Below are 18306 nucleotides of genomic sequence, written 5' to 3' on the forward strand. Positions count from 1 at the left end.
TCAAGGTACCTAAGTCGACCAGCAAATAGGAACATTCGTATCTTGGTTCCAGACCTATCCTCCGTATACGGAGTATGTACCTGAAAAAAAAAAAGGGCCATAAGCAAATCCAGACCGTTCTCTTCTCTTCTCTTCTACGACTAATCTTGTCGAAACAACCCCAGCGCCTCGACCAGGGGCCGATCATTGATCGCAAACAGATAGGCGTCACTGCCGGACGTGCAGGTATGCTGGAGCCGCGACCACGCCGGCACCGCGAACGTATCCCTGGCAGTCCAGTGGATTTCCGTTTGCGAACCATCTGGGACCAGAATCGTGGTGCGCCCTTCCCCGCTCTCGACGTGGTAGATGAACGAGCACGTTTCTCGCCGCGGGTCGGTTGTATGTCCCGATGCGATGCGCTCCGCTTGCGCGCTGATCGTATCCGACAGGTGCTTGCGGTTCTTGCCGTGGTAGTGGTAGATGGAATAGGGCTGGCTGGTTTTGTCCCGGTCCAGAGCCGCGAGAGTTTCTTTCCAGGAGAATCTCCATGGACTGTCTGGGGCAGGCCTGTCATCAACAGTCAGATGAATTATACCCATCACGTCATCAAATCTCCTGAGACGAATCTCGTGTCTTACGAGCTAGGGTATCTGCTCTCACGATAATTCTCCGCAAAGTTAACAGGCACATTCCGGAACAGCGGCAGGTCCAGCCCATCGAGCCAGATCATCGGATCGTCGCCCTCGTTGCCGTGATCGTGCCAATGCCACGGCGGTGTCAGGATGACGTCGCCACGCGCCATGGGGATCTTCTGGCCCTCGACGGCCGTGAAGCCCTCGCTGCCTTCGATGATGAAGCGCAGCGCGAACGCGACGTGTCGGTGGGCGGGGGCGGTCTCCCCGGGGAGGACGAGCTGGAGGCCGCTGTAGATGGTGTCGGTGGTGTATGGTGGTTCTTTCAGTTAAAGTCAGACCCATGAGCAAGACAAAAGTCAGAGGTAAGGCTGCAACATACGCATTTTAGGATTCACCAGCATCAGTACCCTTCTCTCAGCCTCTTCCGCGCCGACGATCTCTCCCGCCTGCATCAGCGACGGCCGCATCTCACTGTATTTCCAGAGCATTGGCGCCGCCTTCGGGTTTGGATGCGCCGGGACCAGTTGGTGCAGAACGGTCCATAGCGGAGCGGAATGCTTCTGTTTGAGCGATTGGAGGAAGGCGTCTGAGGACTCTTGTGAGGCCGCGTGAGTGGTTGTCGTTGTCGCTGTCGCTGTCGCCATTCTCTGGTTTCTTTTTCTTTTTCAAGGAACTGTCTGAGTTGAAGGAACGAGGATTGTATTGTATTGATTTACATATGGATATCCACCTGATGGAGACTTGTCTCGAGAAGTGGTGCTACTACCTAGGTATGTTGATTATTCTGCTTGCTAATGAATGATCGACAGATAAACTAAATAGATGGATACTGCGCACAGATACCTACCTACCATGTCAGCGATCCCATACAAACCCCGCATGCTGCATGCATATACTGTAAGTATCGTCTCCACATTCCCCACATTCAATGTTTCGGGATCGACAGTAGGGCTCGGATGCCATTCCGTGAATCCGTTCCTCGGGCGTGAGCCGAGTCACTTGCCTATTAAACTATGCTACGGAATACTTCTGCGGAGTAGAGGCAAATAGACTACGTTAGTCTCATCTCGAGTATATTTTGCAATATTTGATACGAGAGACCGGCGAATACACGGAACGTTCCGCTTGGACCAGACGGGACTAATCGATTGATCTGTTACAGAAGATGGACTACTAAGTGCTAAAATTTTGAAACAGCATACGCTTCTATTCTTCCCTAGAAGAGGTTACTCGGAACGCTATTCAGCCACGACATATCCTGCAAATCCGGCAGGTGGAAACCGTCCAGAATGACATTCAAGCCCTCACCCAATGACAGCTCATTTGCCGCATCGCTGGGCATCGATGCTCCCGCTGACGGTGGTCGATCGTTTGTCGTTGTCGCCGTTGTCGTCGGCACGGAGATGACCCTCTCGTAGAGGATTTCCAGCGCAGCAACACAGCGTCGCGCCGACGAGCTGCAGTCCTGGTACCTGCGGAGGATCTCGAGCGCGCAGTTCCATGATCGGCTGATCGCCGCCTCCGTGACCTCGGCCACGATGGTGGAGCGCAAACGACCTGCGATCAAGACTGTGGCAGCTGCGTAGACGTCTGCAACACCGTCAGTGAAAGAATCCATTCAGTGACTGTATGGGTTGGTCTTACATAGCGTGTTGTACCACCACGCTGGAAGTGGCCCGACTGATCCGTCAGCTGGCGTGTTGCTGAAAATGAGCTCTATGAGCTCCTGCGCCACTTTCACGCAGATGACGGCGCATTGCAAGGCGACCCGTTGCGGGAACGAGTCGTCCAAGGAAGTCAGGGGATCTTCGGCCTGCAAGTCCCGCGCTGTGCAATATCGCGAGAGGATTGATCGGAAGAGAAGTATCCTGACGTAGAGAAATCTGAGGGAAAAAAAAATCAGTCTCGTTCGTCGTGCGTTCAGGGAGGGTAGGTTGCTTACCGCGCTCTTATCACGATGCTTTGGCGATAAAAGATCGGGTTCTTCGCAGCGTCCGCAGATGACCCCCGCAGATGCGGCGGCAGGGATCGAGACCACTTGGTCAGGGCTCGATCGAGTTCGAATATCGTCCGCTCGCCTTCCTTGCTCTCTTGGCTGAAATAGAAACCGTACATGTCTTCCGCACAGTCGTCCGAAACCGGCATATACAGGCTCAGAAGGATGTCGTTCATAATTTCGTAGAGTTCCACCGACTTGGAAAAGAACGCCATCATCGACGGCCGATCAGCTGGCTGGCGGACTTCGCTCGAATTAGAGTCCATGAACTCTTCATCGATAGTCGCAGGCAAGGGAACAGCTTGCGCAGAGCCCTTCGATATCATAGCTGGACGACCGAAAGTCATCGCGACCACTCTAAACAATCTTAGTCGGTAGTTTCCATTCCAGCTGGTGAAACACTTACCGGTCCATCAAAACACAACCATGCCAGATCCTCCTAGCCAAGTGCTGCTCGTGGAAACTCCGGAACCGAGAAATCGTCTGCGACAGATGCAAGCCGAGGCTTTGTGCGTTGCGAATCGCCAAGCTGGTGACGATCCAGCACTGATGGGCTGAATCCGTACTTTGTAGATACTGACCCATCAATAAAAGACACTGGATCAATTCAACTGATCCGCTGTGCCACAGATTAAAATGAAGCAGTTCTTTGGCCCGGGAGAAAAAGACGTCTGCCGTGGCCTTGCGCTCGGCGGGCTTGATGAAGTCGGAGAGCTGGCAGCTCAGGGCGAAGATCACGTTGAAAGTGCACATAAGCATGTTCTCGTCGTATTCAGAACTCTCCCCTGTCCAGATCTTTGAATACTCCGACGTCATCCGGGCACGGTCCAGGAAAGGATACAGTGGAAAGACCAGTGTCCAATAGACCTCCATCAGGCGATCTGCCATTTTGCGCGGAGGGAGCACGTAATTTGCCAGATTGGAATGACTGGACCTTCGCGGCGGGGGGATGAGTGACTGACGCTCAGAAGCCACTGACTCGGACGGGCGCGATTCAGGAGAAGCCACTTTTCTGTCGACTGCAGTCTTGATCTGCCTCACGAAGCTTGCTGCGCTGGAACTGCCGAAGAACCCCTGACTGGGCCGCTCTTCTTCGACGGCGCCCATCATGGCATTGACGCCGTCGCAGCCATCATCGCATGGCTGCTTCGAAGTCGATGGCTGAGATGACTCGTCCCTGTGCATGGTTGGAGTCTGAGAGGTGTTCCCAGAATGGAAACCCTCCAACAGATCTGATGGAAAATCTTTTGGGCCATCCTGGTAGCTGAGTGGTGTGGCAAGAAACGTGATTGGAAAAAGTGTGGAAGAACTAGCGGTACGTGATGAATGTGTCTGTAGCCATTCGTTAGCGATGCCTGAACTGTCGACTCCTCGTACTCACTCGGACAGTTGAGAGCTGCTCCTGTGTCCTGCTTGCTCTCTCAGGACTGGGATCTACAAGACGACGCTCCCGTTCAAGCACCTTTATCCTCTTCTCAAGAGTGGTCACATAACTACATGCATCATATCACATGAGCGCTCAGGATAGTAATCAGTATCTCTCCAGAACCCACCTTCTAGTCACCCTCTTCTTTTCCGATTCGACTGTATACACACACTGTACGGAGAGTACGCCATGGTGGCTTCTCCTCGCGCATGCCCCGCAGACTGCTGCAGTCAGATGTATGTACTGTACCCCCGAAATCCAATAATCTAAGAAGAACTTCTAGTAATGCTGCTACATACCGGGCTGCACCCCGTCACACCTCACTTTTCTGCTCCGGCATTCGTCGCACGCGAGGGCAATCTTGCGTCGCTTTGCTGGTCGATCGACATCCGGATTCCGCTGACGGTCACCCTCCCGGTTGGACTCGGGACTCGCATGGTCTAGGTCTACCATAGAAACGGCGGGATTGGTCAGGAACTGTAAAGGCTGGGGAAGCACTTATTTCTCCTCACAGATTGACAGTATCGATGATATTGATAGTTTTCGGAAGGGATTCCTAGGAATCGTTCATAAGAGCGCAGGGTTCGGGACGAGATCCGGTATCGTATAGTGTATCGTACGGTTACGGGAGACGTTCCGAGCTAGGTAATTCGTTTTTGCGGGGAAGGTTTGCAACCATCAATCACTTCTAGTGTCATTCGCGACGGCAAAGAGCTACTTTACGTCGACATGCCTCCTTCGTAAGCTTTTGTGATACCATACTTGTCGACTCTTGTTACCATGAGCCCCTGGTCACGCTTGATCCGCTTCATTTCCGAAGAAGGAAAGACCTCCTACGGCGAGCCAGACATCGAGAACATCGAGCAGCTGGAATCGTGGTTGCAGGACGGGAGTCTGTATGCGCACGAGCTGCTCGGAAATGACCCCTTCTCGCTCGCCGCGGGGTCGAGGCGCCTGCGCGTGAAGCAGCTGCTGGCCGTGCTCACTCCTGACGATGTCCCTATCGTCCGGTGTGTTGGACTGAATTATATCAAGCATAGTACGTACAGTACATACGCATTGTAGAGTCTTCATACTGCGCAAGTGCTAACATATTCTTTATGTGCAGTTCAAGAAGGCGGACGCACTCCCCCGCCGTACCCATCCATCTTCATCAAAGCATCGACCTGCATCGCAGGGTTCGATGAGGACATTCCCATTCCCAAGCTCGCGCAAGATTCACTCGATTATGAAGGGGAATTAGTAAGCAATCCCTCCCCAAAAACACTCTTGATCATGTTCTAATTCTGATTCTGATTCTTTCTAGGCAATAATCATCGGCAAAACAGGCAAAAACATCCCCCAGGAACACGCATTAGAGTATATCGCAGGCTACTGCTCATCCAACGACATCTCCTGTCGGAAATGGCAGCGCGACCCTGCTTACGCGGGGGCTGTACCGCAGTGGTGTTTCAGTAAGGGGTTTGATAAGTTTGCGCCTATAGGACCGGTCATTGTCTCTCCTAAGGTATGTACTGTACAGTACATATCTTCCCCCTGCCCCGGCTGATGAGGTCAAAGAACAACGCTAATGCCATATACTGTACATTACATAGCTGGTCGGCGCCGCAGACACTCTCCATCTCCAGACGTACGTCAATGGCGCGTTACGCCAAGACTCGTCGACGAGCGACATGCTCTTCAACGTCCGCGACATCGTCAGCTTCGCTAGTCAGGGCACGACGCTGCAGAAGGGCACCGTCATCATGACCGGAACGCCGTCCGGCGTGGCGATGGGGATGAAGCCGGCTCCCGCGTATCTGAAAGATGGCGGGCGATGTGGTAGAGGTGGTTGTTGAGGAGTTGGGGCGGACGAGGAACAGGATGGTTTTTGAGTAGGAATTTTCCTATTGCTTTGGAAATGAAGGGTTTAAGTATGAATGAATGCATTTTACTGGAATGTTCATTCGGTAACAATAATCCGTATTATTTAACTACAGTTCAAGTAAGTAGGTATCTATCCTATCCGCAATATTTCTATTGGAACAACCATCGGAAAGCATTCCGAACCCCGGATCCCGTTTCTCCCCACATCATTAACAAACTACAGTATTAATACTCCGTACGCTGAACAATTGAAGGGGGGAACATACCTAGGTTAACTGAAAGTTATGTCCATGAAAGCCGATTCACCTGGGTAGTTGTACCTAGGTACTGTACTCTACATGTGTCTATCCCAGTTAAAGGTTGCAATCTAAGTCGTGAAGGGATGGACCTGTGTTAGCTCTTCTCAAGCTCATCATCTATGACGTGATCTATCCAATCAAGAAAGAAAGAAAAAGAGGTTGAAAGATGTCGACAAAAGCATCCTTCAACATCCTCATCATCGGCGCCGGCCTGGCAGGCCTCGGGGCAGCCGTGTGCCTCGCAAAGAAGGGCCATCGCGTGACGGTGCTCGAAGCCGCGCCGCAGCTGGCCGAAGTAGGCGCGGGCATCCAGATCCCGCCCAACAGCACCAGCGTGCTGCATGCGTATGGTTTGACGGGGCAGTTTGAGAAGAAAGTCGTCTGGCCGAAGAACATCACCTTCCATCGATATGCCAATGGCGATGAGATTGCGTCGACGCCGTTGGACCCGGATATGATGGAGAGATATGGACATCCGTGAGCATTTTCTTCTTTATGCTCTGTGCTCTCGTTAATGAGACGTGCCTGACGACGAGACGAGACAGTTACTGGCTGATCCACCGTGCTGATTACCAAGCTCTCCTCTACGAGGCTGCTAAGCAAGCAGGAGCAACGGTTATCCTGGGGACGATGGTCGACCGTGTCGATGCACGAGCTCCCGCGGTGATTCTGCAGGATGGGAGACGAATTGAGGCAGACGTCATCGTGGGTGCTGATGGTATGGCTCTCTCCCTATTTTCTTTTTTACACAGGTTGATAGACCTAGGCATTCGTTCCAGAACTCGTCGAGCGGTGATCCCAGATCGCGAAATTGAAGCCACAGACTCACCCAACTGCGCGTACCGCGCCATCGTGCCTGCCAGTCTGATGACCGCCGACGACGAGGTCAAGCACCTCATGACGGACGTCAACGCGAACTGCTGGATCGGGCCAGACCGACATATCATGGCGTATCCCATCCGACAGGGCGCCATGTACAACCTGGTCCTGTCTCACCCCGGCAAAGCCGCCGTGGGCAGGTGGAACGAGCCGGGGAATCTGGAGGAGATGAAAGCCCATTACGCCCAGTTTGACCCTGTGATCCGGAAGGTTCTGTCCAAGGTGTCTGGCTGTCTGAAGTGGAAGCTGGCTGATCTCCCACCATTGCCCACCTGGGTCAGCAGAAGCGGGAAGGTTGTCCTGATTGGGGATGCAGCGCATGCGATGCTCCCATATCTGGCTCAAGTAAGTCTGACAGTGACAGCTCTCTACATACACATACTGACGACCAGCAGGGTGCTGCCATGGCAATCGAGGATGGAGCTGCTCTGGGTGAATGCCTGGATCGAGCGGCCACCAAGCGGGACATCCCCCGGGTCCTTCAGGCGTTCCAGACGATCAGAAAGCCTCGCTGCGAGAGAGTCCAGCTGGGAGCACGGGAGAACGGCCACATCTGGCATCTGCACGATGGCAAGGAGCAGGAACAGCGCGACAAGGCGATGAAGCAGGCGGCAACACAACGTGACAGTGTCAATCCCAACCAGTGGTCCGACGCGGATTTCCAGCCGTGGCTGTTTGGACACGACGTGTTCGCCTATGTGAGTGGATCCGGAGTATACCATTGAGAACGAGACACATACTGACGCGGAGCAGACGAACGAGATGCTGGACGTGATCTTAAAAAGACGAGCATGCCTGTAGAAGTCTCTAGATTGGACCACGGTGATAGCATTGAACTTGGAAGCTATAAAATTGAGTATCAGTCTAGACTTAGCTGTACATACTAGTACGGAGTACTCTGTACATGTTCTCGTATGCTTCTGGAAAAGGCGGTCAGGCGACGACTTACCCAGGATGAGCTCACTCGAGGATATTATTAGGTCAGTCGATTCTCCTCATCGATGAAGCTTCTCCAATTATTTGGGCCCGTAGCGCCTGCTAGTTTAGCTATTTTAGCGCCCCGTCTCTACCCGTCACCCCGCGGCTTCCGATGGCCGAGCTCGGATGCGGTGAGTCGCCAGTAGCCAGGTAGCCAGGGAGTCAGCGTGAGGGACATAAGAATCAGTTTCTTTTCTCTGTTGATATGATTTACTTGTCTCACTGTTGTCAGCTGTCGAGTTGTATTCTTTTATGATGTTCGTTGCCGCTGAATTGCCGACTGCTGCATAGCTCCAGGAGCCCCGCGTCGTGCTGGTTGATATGGCAAGGTTGAAGAATGGGGTTCATTCTTGGGAGGATGTCCTCGCCCAGCGGTACCAAAGTAGGTGAAGAGTATTTCCTTTTTCCCCTTTTTGCAAGAATCACTTTGAATTCAAATACTCTGATTTCAAATGCTGAATTCATGTCAACGGGCTTGCCTCGATGACTCCTCATACTTGCATATCATCATACTGCATGTTATGAACTTGGAATAACAGTTCAAGGAAACATACAGCAGTCTAACAACAACTAGGTAATAAGCCGTCGGCGTTACCGAGGTATAGAAAGCGTACCGCTGTTGGTCGAGGTCCGCCACCCAAGGGACTCGACACCAGCATAGAACCCAGGCGTCAGACGCAATGTCTTCTGTTGAGCAAGCTTGCGCCCGAGATCCGACTGATGATCTGGGAAGCTGTTCTCGGAGGTCTACGATTGCATATCATCCAACGCTCTCAGAGACGTCTGGGTTATGTGGTTTGCCCCCAACATGAGTCGTGCGAGATCTGCCGCGGCGGGCTCCATCAGCCGGTGAAAGATGGCGAGCGATGCGCAGATTGGTCCCTGCTGTCATTACCAATTACCTGCAAACAGATGTGCGTGCTGCAGCAATTGCATATTCTAGGCTGGCCAAGCTTGAATGGCTGATAAGGTTCCCACCAGTTACTGCGAGACCATCCACATCATCTACGCATCGAATGTCTTTGAATTCAGCAACACATGGTCCCTGACCTACCTGCGTCCCACCATCCCGCCGGATCAGTGGAACGACATCCGCGTGGTGGACCTCAAATGGGCCTTTCCCGGCCACTGGCTGCCCAGCAAGGACTCCGTCAAGTCGGTCTACGTCTGGGCGGGCCGCCAGCAGTGGATCGAGACCTGCAAGGCAATTCTCCGCATGAAGGGGCTTGAAGACTTCACCCTGCATTTAACGGGCAACTGGTTCGGCGAGCCGGTGGAGAAGATCCCCATCTTCCTGGCGCCGTTGCGAGAGTTGAGGTTGCGACGCAGGTGGAAGATCCTGCTCCCGCCGCAGCCGTACTACCGGAACGAAATCTCGCGCCTGGATAAGATGTTGCAGAAGGAGGGCATAGATTGTGAAATTCACGAAGCTCGATACGGCGGAGAGAGCCTGCACCGGCAGACTCAGAAGAAGCTGCTTTTTTGAAAATGTCTTCCGTTGTTCAACGCAAGGTTACGGAAGACCTGGAGGCTCAATAGCCCTTTTCTTTTTATAGCCCTTTTCTTTTTTTTTTTGTTCCTTTTCTGTTCTTTTTTTTATCGCGACCTTTACCAGCGCACGGCATGTTCGAAACTCATCAGCGTTTATTGATTCAGCGTTTGTTTATTTTAAGTCCTGTTCAGACATATGATCGGGCGTCTGAGATGCAGCTACGATGTACATACGAAGGACATGAATACGGTAGTCCTTCCATTAATGGTATTAATTATGCAGTGTTCCTAGATAGTTTTGAATCAAGTCACTGGTTGACTATGGTCATCTGGCTTAGTGATGAATTAATGGCTATCATCCGTTATCGTATCCTCTTATCAGTGGCATACAGCTTATCAATTTATTTTGCGTTATCTGTACGGAGTAGTTCCTGAATATTTCCGTACCTGAATGCAATTGCACACACCCGCCGCTTAGCTGCAGCTGCAGCTGCAGACGCCGGTTATTGGCGAGGTCTGAGCACGACATCTCCGTCTGCAGTGGTGCGAGACATGACTGACTTCCTTCACACTCACCGTCAACTCTGCAATAATAAATATCGAGGACAGGTGCAGCTGGAGGGGGTCATAGGTCATTTCTTTGTGTCAGCAAGATGGGCACTCTGACAGAGATAAGGCCGCGCTCTTATCAACTGCGGCCCGGCCGCTTTCTACTCCCGTCTGCCATCGTGATAGGCTTCGTGCTGCTTCTTCTCTATCCTCCACGGCTTGCCCACTACATTTTCGAGTTCTACAGCAGCGGTTCCACACTGCTGCAGTCGCACTGGGACGCCCTTGATGCTGGCCTTCGTAGATGTGCCGAGTTGACGGCCCCGTCGCCGGTCTACTCGTTTCCCGTGCCTGCAGACCGCAGCAACCCGCGCTGGAACCCGCGCAGCGGACAGAACAAGACAGTCGTGCTTCGAAATGCCACTCTGTTCGATGGAGATGTCATTCTCCCAGAACCAGTGGACATTGTCTTTGAGAAGGGCGTTGTCCGCTCCATCATCTCCTCGTCGACCGGTTCACGTGACTATGCCATCAGTGATGCAGATATCAGTGTTGTCGACCTGGATGGACAGTTCGTGACGCCAGGTCTCGTGGACATGCATTCGCACCATTTGGTCGGTGCCTGGCCCGATCTGAAGGGTTACGACGATACCAATGAGGTAAATGCTGCCACAGGGCCGCTCACGCCGTTTGTGCGCGCGCTCGACAGCATCAAGCCCTACGATATAGCTACCACGATCATCGCCTCGGGTGGTGTGACGTCGTCCTTGGTCCTCCCCGGCTCAGCCAATATCATGGGCGGAGAAGCCGTGATCGTCAAGAATCTGCTACGAAGCGGCGAGAGCGGCGAGGAGACCGTCGAAGAGCTCCTGCTGGAACACGGCATTCCGAAAGAACACCGTCGCCGGTATATGAAGATGGCCTGTGGAGAGAACCCCCGGCGCGTGTATCATCACACACGCATGGGAAATGCGTGGATCTTCCGACACCATTTGGCAAGGGCCAAGGATCTGCGTGATAGGCAGGATGCCTGGTGTGCGTCTGCTGCCGCCGCCAGACGCAGCGGAGATTCTGCTACTGCTGCAGCTCTTCTGGCCGCTGGTCCCGATGGGAAGGGAGGTCTTCCAGAGGAATTGGAGCTGGACTCGACGGTTGCAATCTTGAGAGGGAAGATCGGCGTAAACATCCACTGCTACGAGCAGGAGGACTTTGAAGACATGCTGCTGCACAGTGAGGAGTTTGGCTTCCGGATTCAGGCTTTCCACCATGCGTTGAGCGCATGGAAGGTGCCGGAGTTGATAAAAAGGAGTGGACAGTATGAAGCCCGTGCGACGGTATCAGGTACATAGATCATGAACTCACGGAGAGTAGGAACATCACCATTGCAACGTTTGCCGATTTTAGCCTGTACAAGAAGGAGGGATACGATGCCAATCTGCGGGCTGGCAAGATCTTGGCCGAACACGGTGTGCCGGTGGCCTACAAGTCGGTATGTTGTCGTGTCATGTCGTGTCATTATCATAGTGTTGCTGCTAACTCGGAATCAATCAGGATCACTACGAGGTGAACACGAATGCAAAGTATCTGCTGTAAGTATTCTATCAAGTCCACTTTCACCGGTGTATCGATTAAGTCTCGACAGGTCGCAAGCCGCGACGGCGCATGCCTTTGGTCTTCCGGAAATTCAGGCCTTGAAATCCGTGACCAGCGTTCCGGCTACAGCCCTGGACGTCCATCACCGGATCGGGTTTGTGAAGCCAGGCTACGATGCCGATGTTGTCGTGTGGGACTCTCACCCACTCTCGGTCGGAGCGACCCCTTTACAGGTTTATATTGATGGGAAGGCGACGTTAGCTGAGGGCTTGCTGAAGAGTAAGAATGTCAGCGTTAGACGACAGGAGAAGCCGAAAATGCGCGCAGAAACTCCAGCAACAGACATTAGGGAATTCTGCTCGCGGTCGCCCCGGGGATCGGAAAACATTGTCATCACTGGGATCAGCAATTCCTACCTTCAGTCGCCGCATATCAAGGCGTCGTCTGGCGACAATCTGACGATGGTCATCCGCTCCGGGAAAATAACCTGCCTGGGTGGACACAACGAGTGCATGTCGAGCATGTCTGATGCAGACGCACACGTTATTGCGCTTCAGAACGGATACGTTCTTCCGGGCCTGACTGCGATATCCACCAGTCTGGGGCTGACGGAAATCTCGTCAGAAGACAGCACGAGTGACGGCACGGCCAATCCAGATGCCGATCCATTAGATCCTGACAACGCCATCTACGCGAAATACGGAGTCCACACCGAAGGCCGCGCGTTCGAGAGGGCGCGGATCGGCGGCGTAACGAGGGCCATCACGGCGCCTGTCGGTCGGTCATTCCTGGGCGGCATCAGCGTGGGGATCAAGACGAGCGAGGGGAGCAATCCGCTCAACGGGGGGATTTTCAAGGACGACGTTGCGTTGCATTTTGTAGTGGGGCAGGATGCGAAGGGTGAGTCAACACTGTAGATACAATTGATAACTTTTTTTAGATGTGTATGTACTGACGCAGCTCAGGATCAACCACGCCAACCGTGTCTTCTTCGATCGCGAAGCTGCGCAAGATCCTGTCGGATAACAGGGGCAAAGATACGATTTTTGGAAAAGCAGCTGATGGGAAGATCGCTGTTGTTGTGCATGCTGAGAACAAGGTGGGCAGGCATCATCCATCTGCCGAATAATCCATCATATTGGCATGATTCTTGACTGACTGGCTGACTGACCGAGTGAGTTCAGTACGACATACTCCAACTCATCAAGGTGAAAAACGACTACGTAAAAGTGAAGCTGGTCATTTTCGGCGGCGCCGAGGCGCCTGCTGTAAGTCTGCCCTGGTCAAGTTTTCTCTTGTGCATCGTTGTCTGTGTTTGTCTGCTAATTTGGATTTGGATTTGCTGCAGGTTGCAGACGAGCTGGCTGCGTCCGGGATCCCACTGATCTTCACCGCGGCGCACAGTGCCCCGACTGCGTGGGAGAGAAAGGATGTCCTTGTTGGACGGCCCCTGACGCAATCGCCGGTGCAAGTCCTTGCTGAGGCGAACGTGACGTTTGCGCTGGCCTTGCCGTATGAGAGTGAGTATCTCCAGCTACCTATCCTTTGCTTCATAAAAAGAAAAAAAAGAAACATTCCGTTAACATCCTTCCAGCGGACTGGCATCTCCAAAACCTCGCCCTCGAAGCCTCCTGGGCAGCCAAAGACGCGGGTCTCTCCCCACAGCACGCCGTGGACCTCGTATCCGGGAAAATCGACGAGATTCTCGGACTGTCGACTGGCAGCAGCAGCAGCAGCGACTATGTCATCTACGAGGGCAACCCCCTGGAATACGGAGCCAATGTCGTCATGGCCATTGATGGCGATGATGGGAGGGTGGTGAGCTGCTGGCCGGAGGCGGAGTGATCAGCGGCGTACATGTACAGTTACAGTACCTACATAGAACTGAGAAACTGGGAGTTCTACCAGCGGACGGACTGGTCTGCTCCGCTTCTGCTCTGCTTGTGCTGTCAAGCTTGAATGGGAGTGAGCGTGTGAGAGATGATATGCATGTAACGAAAAATTCAAGTACATACATACAAAGCATAGTTGAAATCGAGATCGAAATCTCTCACCTGTTCATTCAGCCGATCGGTTCTGTTCCTCAGATCTATGTATGTATGTTAAGAAGAAATGGGGAATGGGAAAGGGATCAAGAAGGGAATCTGGAAGAGGATCGAATGGGGTTGCAGCACGATGTTTCCTAGATCGTGGAGATCTATACTAGTACTGCGACGGGTTAGTTCTGCTGATTAGGAACATTCTATGAGGATCCCATCCTATTCTATCCTATTCATTGATTCATTGATTCGGTTCATCACAATCCCGCAGCGGGGAGGAGATGAAGTGTTTTAACTACGATGATGCCGTGGTTCTTGATCTTGATATGTTAGTATGTACAGTACATACTTAGCCCTAGCACGTTCTTAATCTAAAAAAAAAAGTCGCCGAAATAAAAGCATCGAAATCTTATTTAGTATAGTAGTTGTTGGAGATAGCCGGTCAGCTCCTGCATCTAAGCAAGCACGCCTACATAGGCCTCTGAGGTCACCTCCGACAAGCCACTAGAGACCTCCAATATAGGCTCTTTGAGTTTCATTTTCTCTATATGGAACCTCACTGGCTAACCTGGCTTGTTCGCTGAGAGTAGTTTATTTATTTACCTCACTATTCTTTTGCAGCCATGTGCAATTCAGGATACTGCCTTGGCCAATGTGCACTGCATAGAAAGCAGCTATACTGATATCTGAACTTCAGTCCGAACTGCACAAGGTATCTTGACATCATATCTACCTCTAGGTACTCCGTATCGCACCTGCAGTAATTACCTGTAGGTCTATCGTAGGGAGAGCTAGCTACCTGATTGGTCCGTTCTACGTTCGTAATGTATGTCGTATGTTGTATGTATGTAGATGGGGCCAAAACTGCTTGAGGCCCTCAGAAAAAAAAAAGAAATAAAGGCTGCCTCGCCTATTGATCCAGGACCTTGGTTCAAGAACATATATAAGGTTCCAACTCTTCCAAGTCAAGCCGTGGCAGCCAAAGTATGTTGGGAGTACATACGTCTACTCAAGCTTTTTAGTTTGAATTTTAATTTTACCTTTATTATTTCTTTTTTTTTTACCGGGATAAAATCCCGGGGATCGGGGGTCGGGAGCTTTCCCAATCCGATCCCGATGCGGATGAAGTCTGTCCGTCTCCAGGAGAGTCGAGAATGCTTCTATATACTCATATACTGTACTTTCTCCCGTCTTAGACATGTACATACATTATGTACTGTACAATGAATGGTGCATACCTATGTAGTGAGCCTGAGGTCATTCAGACCTATATATACGTAGACATGATGTAGACTGGTAGACTGGTAGTTTCTTTCTACTTCGCTTCAGGCGGAGTGATCATCACAAGGACAAGGTGACATAGACTCGGGGGAAAAAAAAGGAAAAAGAGAGAGAGAGAGAGAAAGTGTAACCTAACTAAAACCAATCTCCTACAGTAGGAGAAAGAATGAAAGAAAATGAAAGAAAAGGGTTAACATACTTAAGTTAAACCCGGAATAAAAAAAATAGACACTACCCCCTTCTAAAGACTTCTACTTCTCTACTCCTCTCCTGGAGAAATTCCCTTGGAAAAAGTACGGAATATAGATTTTATAAAAAGCAGTCAGGATTTAGAGAACTAAGCTTGGAATTGAGAATCTAGGCCAAAAAAGGGAGAGAGAGATGGGCCCTAACTAAATTAATCACCTAGGAGAGTAGAGAAAAAGGTACCGTAAAATCTGTCCTTTTTGCTAACTTCGACCTTCTCTCCCTCACTTACATATCCAGCTATGTCTATATAGCTGCGCCGCCTGGGCATCTCAAAATAAAATTGAAAGAGAAGAGAAGAGAAGAGAAGTATTTAACTAACTACCTTCACTTCTAACAGTGTTATGTATGCTATAGAGTCACTCACTCACCTACATAACATGATAATAATACTATTGAACTTGTTGGAAGCTGAATTCTTGTTTGTTGAAAGAGGCAAACCATATTAGTTGGATATATTTCCTACCTAGTTAGCACCTTCATAGGCATTACCAGATATGTACATACTGTAGATAGTTTCATATAACTTCTTTGCTACAGTACTATACATAATCCCCCACCGCTCTTATGGGATTCATTATCAATTTGCACAGTATATGTATGTCTGCAGTGTGCATATCTATAGTATAGTTAGATAACTAATCACAGCTCACATATTAGCTAGCTAGCATAAGGCTACATAATGCAGCCTTCGTCGTGAAGATTTATAAATAAATAAATGTCACTTCGGATTCAGATTCAATTTTTAGTTCCTTCCATCTGGCTAGCTAGGTACCTACATATAGCCTGTGAGCAGCAAAAATAAAGAAATCAATGGATGACTCAAATCCTGCTTCTTATACCTGGTTGATGGCCTTTCGAGTATGTATGCACGCATATACAATGCATGCATACCTAGGTAGGTACCCAGCTTCTAGAGGTCTATACGCTGTGAGACCCTGCACGTACTAGCTAGCTACATGACAGTAAACAATAGACAATAGATAGAATGCACAATAAGCCGAAAAAAAAGAGAGAGAGAGAGAGAGAGAATGAGGAGAATACACAGTGATAGGAGTCATTATTATTTTTTAACAATCAATCATATCACAAAAGAGGCAAGCTGCCACTAACTAACAGCATAGCATCTACTGTCAATAAAATACTAGATTAGGTCAACTACTCACAATTCTCTCTATGCAGGAGAAGTAAGAAGTGAAACAAAAAAAATAACAGAAAATCCAAAAACTCAGTTTTCGCTCACTCACTTCGCGACGATTTATTTCAACTTGACCCGATCTGACCTGACGCGACCTGGACAGACAGACGGACATGCCTCCAAACATAAAACTACAGTATATACAGCCTTGGGGAAAAGCATTATTATATATAGCCTTGGAAAGGAAAGGGCAATACATTTATACCTTTGCATAATGCATATACGAGCAGCGCTGAACTGGCTATTCATTCATTCATCCATTTCTCCACCGATTACTCCCATCCCATCACAATTCCCACCAATTCACTAGTGACCGAACAGACATCGATATTCATACTCATACCTAGGTACGCTGTATACAAGTCCCCTCTCTCTCACTGCTCGTGCTGACTCCGACTCACTTAATGGACATCATGATTCGTCCATGCTCCATCATCTAGATAGATTAACGAGTAAGGTAATTAATCAGAGCGGTCTGTCTAAGATTGTCTTGCTCCCTTTCAACTGTAGTAGAGCAGCAAGGTTGACACTGTTAGTATGAACATACATCTACAGTACATATAAAGATTTCCTAATCAAGTATTCCGTAGTGAATCAGAATCAGAATCAGATAGAGAACCATCATTCCACACAGACAGAAATAACTGCAACTGTGAATGGTAACTTACCTAATTTCTCCATTGCGACTGGAGGATGGTCGCTGATCAGAATGAATTACCTATCTACCTACCTACATATGACCTATGACCTATTAATAGACGAACTTACAGTAGCATACAGTAGTGTACTCTGTACAGTGAGCGTACAGTGTACTGCTCTGTACCGACTAGCGCGTGCGACGGTTTGCGGAGTCGTTGAATTAGGATGTTCACTGCTCCGTATTTTGTTCTATAAATAACCCTTTTCCTAACCTAATTTTCCAACCTAACCTTCCAACCTCAGGACCCCAACTCAAAATGGGCAAGATCTACAGAGTACATACACTACGGCGTACTCCGTACACTACTCCTACGCTATGTCAGTCAGTGGTACGGTGTACCTAGCCCTGTGAAGCTGAGCTTGACCAAGAAAGCAAGCAAGCACACACATATGCACCTAATAATTTCCCTAGCGAACATGATACGAAATTAGATAATCTATCTATTAAAGTAAAGTACCTAGACGAGGTAGCTAGCAGTCGACATCGCATTACGGAATGGTCTCCATGAATATGAAGGACACCGTACAACTCGTGTAGCCAGTCAGTTCCAATGTTGAGGGAAATAAATAGGTCAGGTGGACTGTATTACTGTATTACGGTTCTTCCAGTCAAAAGATGTCAACACGCGCATTAAGTCGGCCTTGACAGTAAAATAAAGTAAAATAAAGACATCACAAGCATACACCCCGCTTTCGCTATCTCAATCAACATCACAGAAGATCCTTTTCCTCATTTGTAATAATCCAATCGTCCATGTATATGAAAAAAATACCCCAGACCAGACAAGACCAGACCAGACACCATAGTGCAGTGCAGTGCAACCAGACCCGACCCGACCCCGACCCTGCGTGCGCATCCAAAAGTTCCAGTAACCGATGGTATAGAAGAGAAGACCCAACTCCGTATCCATAAGGAGAAAAGTAAATAGAATAAAATAAGAATCGAGTGTCGTTTCATATAAGAGGTACCCCGCGTCAATCACATCTCGTCTGCTGCCATTGCTTCATCCGGCTACAGACTGCGCCGTGTGCTCATCGAGAGTAATCATCGGACAGGGTTGGATCAGAAAAATACCAAAAGAGTTCCCTTTGGAAATGATCCAGCCCAATGCCAAAGACGCCTGCTAGTGACAAAAAGAGAAAGAAATG

General features: G+C 50.1%; 6 protein-coding genes across 6 annotated transcripts; 4 read left to right on the forward strand and 2 right to left on the reverse strand.

The window, feature by feature from the left end:
* Nucleotides 1–140: 140 nt before the first annotated feature.
* Nucleotides 141–1261, reverse strand: VTN77DRAFT_4045 (uncharacterized protein; the record flags this gene model as incomplete). The annotated part of the gene is made up of 3 exons (XM_069420061.1): nucleotides 141–549; nucleotides 621–936; nucleotides 997–1261. 3 exons carry the CDS (start codon nucleotides 1259–1261, stop codon nucleotides 141–143), a joined length of 990 nt encoding a protein of 329 aa, XP_069277949.1.
* A 572-nt stretch (nucleotides 1262–1833) lies between these two features.
* Nucleotides 1834–4492, reverse strand: VTN77DRAFT_4046 (uncharacterized protein; the record flags this gene model as incomplete). The annotated part of the gene is made up of 7 exons (XM_069420062.1): nucleotides 1834–2207; nucleotides 2262–2500; nucleotides 2560–2970; nucleotides 3020–3945; nucleotides 3995–4106; nucleotides 4167–4260; nucleotides 4339–4492. The coding sequence occupies 7 exons, from the start codon at nucleotides 4490–4492 to the stop codon at nucleotides 1834–1836; spliced, it is 2310 nt and encodes a 769-aa protein (XP_069277950.1).
* A 327-nt stretch (nucleotides 4493–4819) lies between these two features.
* VTN77DRAFT_4047 (uncharacterized protein) lies at nucleotides 4820–5877 on the forward strand (the record flags this gene model as incomplete). The annotated part of the gene is made up of 4 exons (XM_069420063.1): nucleotides 4820–5078; nucleotides 5148–5281; nucleotides 5346–5546; nucleotides 5635–5877. The coding sequence occupies 4 exons, from the start codon at nucleotides 4820–4822 to the stop codon at nucleotides 5875–5877; spliced, it is 837 nt and encodes a 278-aa protein (XP_069277951.1).
* Nucleotides 5878–6370: 493 nt separating this feature from the next.
* VTN77DRAFT_4048 (uncharacterized protein) lies at nucleotides 6371–7884 on the forward strand (the record flags this gene model as incomplete). Its single annotated transcript, XM_069420064.1, has 5 exons — nucleotides 6371–6681; nucleotides 6750–6922; nucleotides 6971–7428; nucleotides 7479–7781; nucleotides 7837–7884. The coding sequence occupies 5 exons, from the start codon at nucleotides 6371–6373 to the stop codon at nucleotides 7882–7884; spliced, it is 1293 nt and encodes a 430-aa protein (XP_069277952.1).
* Nucleotides 7885–8382: 498 nt separating this feature from the next.
* Nucleotides 8383–9547, forward strand: VTN77DRAFT_4049 (uncharacterized protein; the record flags this gene model as incomplete). Its single annotated transcript, XM_069420065.1, has 3 exons — nucleotides 8383–8443; nucleotides 8636–8975; nucleotides 9043–9547. 3 exons carry the CDS (start codon nucleotides 8383–8385, stop codon nucleotides 9545–9547), a joined length of 906 nt encoding a protein of 301 aa, XP_069277953.1.
* A 658-nt stretch (nucleotides 9548–10205) lies between these two features.
* On the forward strand, nucleotides 10206–13539 carry VTN77DRAFT_4050 (uncharacterized protein; the record flags this gene model as incomplete). The annotated part of the gene is made up of 8 exons (XM_069420067.1): nucleotides 10206–11416; nucleotides 11473–11590; nucleotides 11653–11690; nucleotides 11744–12594; nucleotides 12660–12793; nucleotides 12879–12962; nucleotides 13043–13214; nucleotides 13289–13539. 8 exons carry the CDS (start codon nucleotides 10206–10208, stop codon nucleotides 13537–13539), a joined length of 2859 nt encoding a protein of 952 aa, XP_069277954.1.
* Nucleotides 13540–18306: the final 4767 nt, after the last annotated feature.

Source organism: Rasamsonia byssochlamydoides (genome assembly GCF_041956645.1).
Source record: "Rasamsonia byssochlamydoides strain NRRL 3658 unplaced genomic scaffold VTN77scaffold_29, whole genome shotgun sequence".
Taxonomy (NCBI): Eukaryota; Fungi; Ascomycota; class Eurotiomycetes; order Eurotiales; family Trichocomaceae; genus Rasamsonia; species Rasamsonia byssochlamydoides.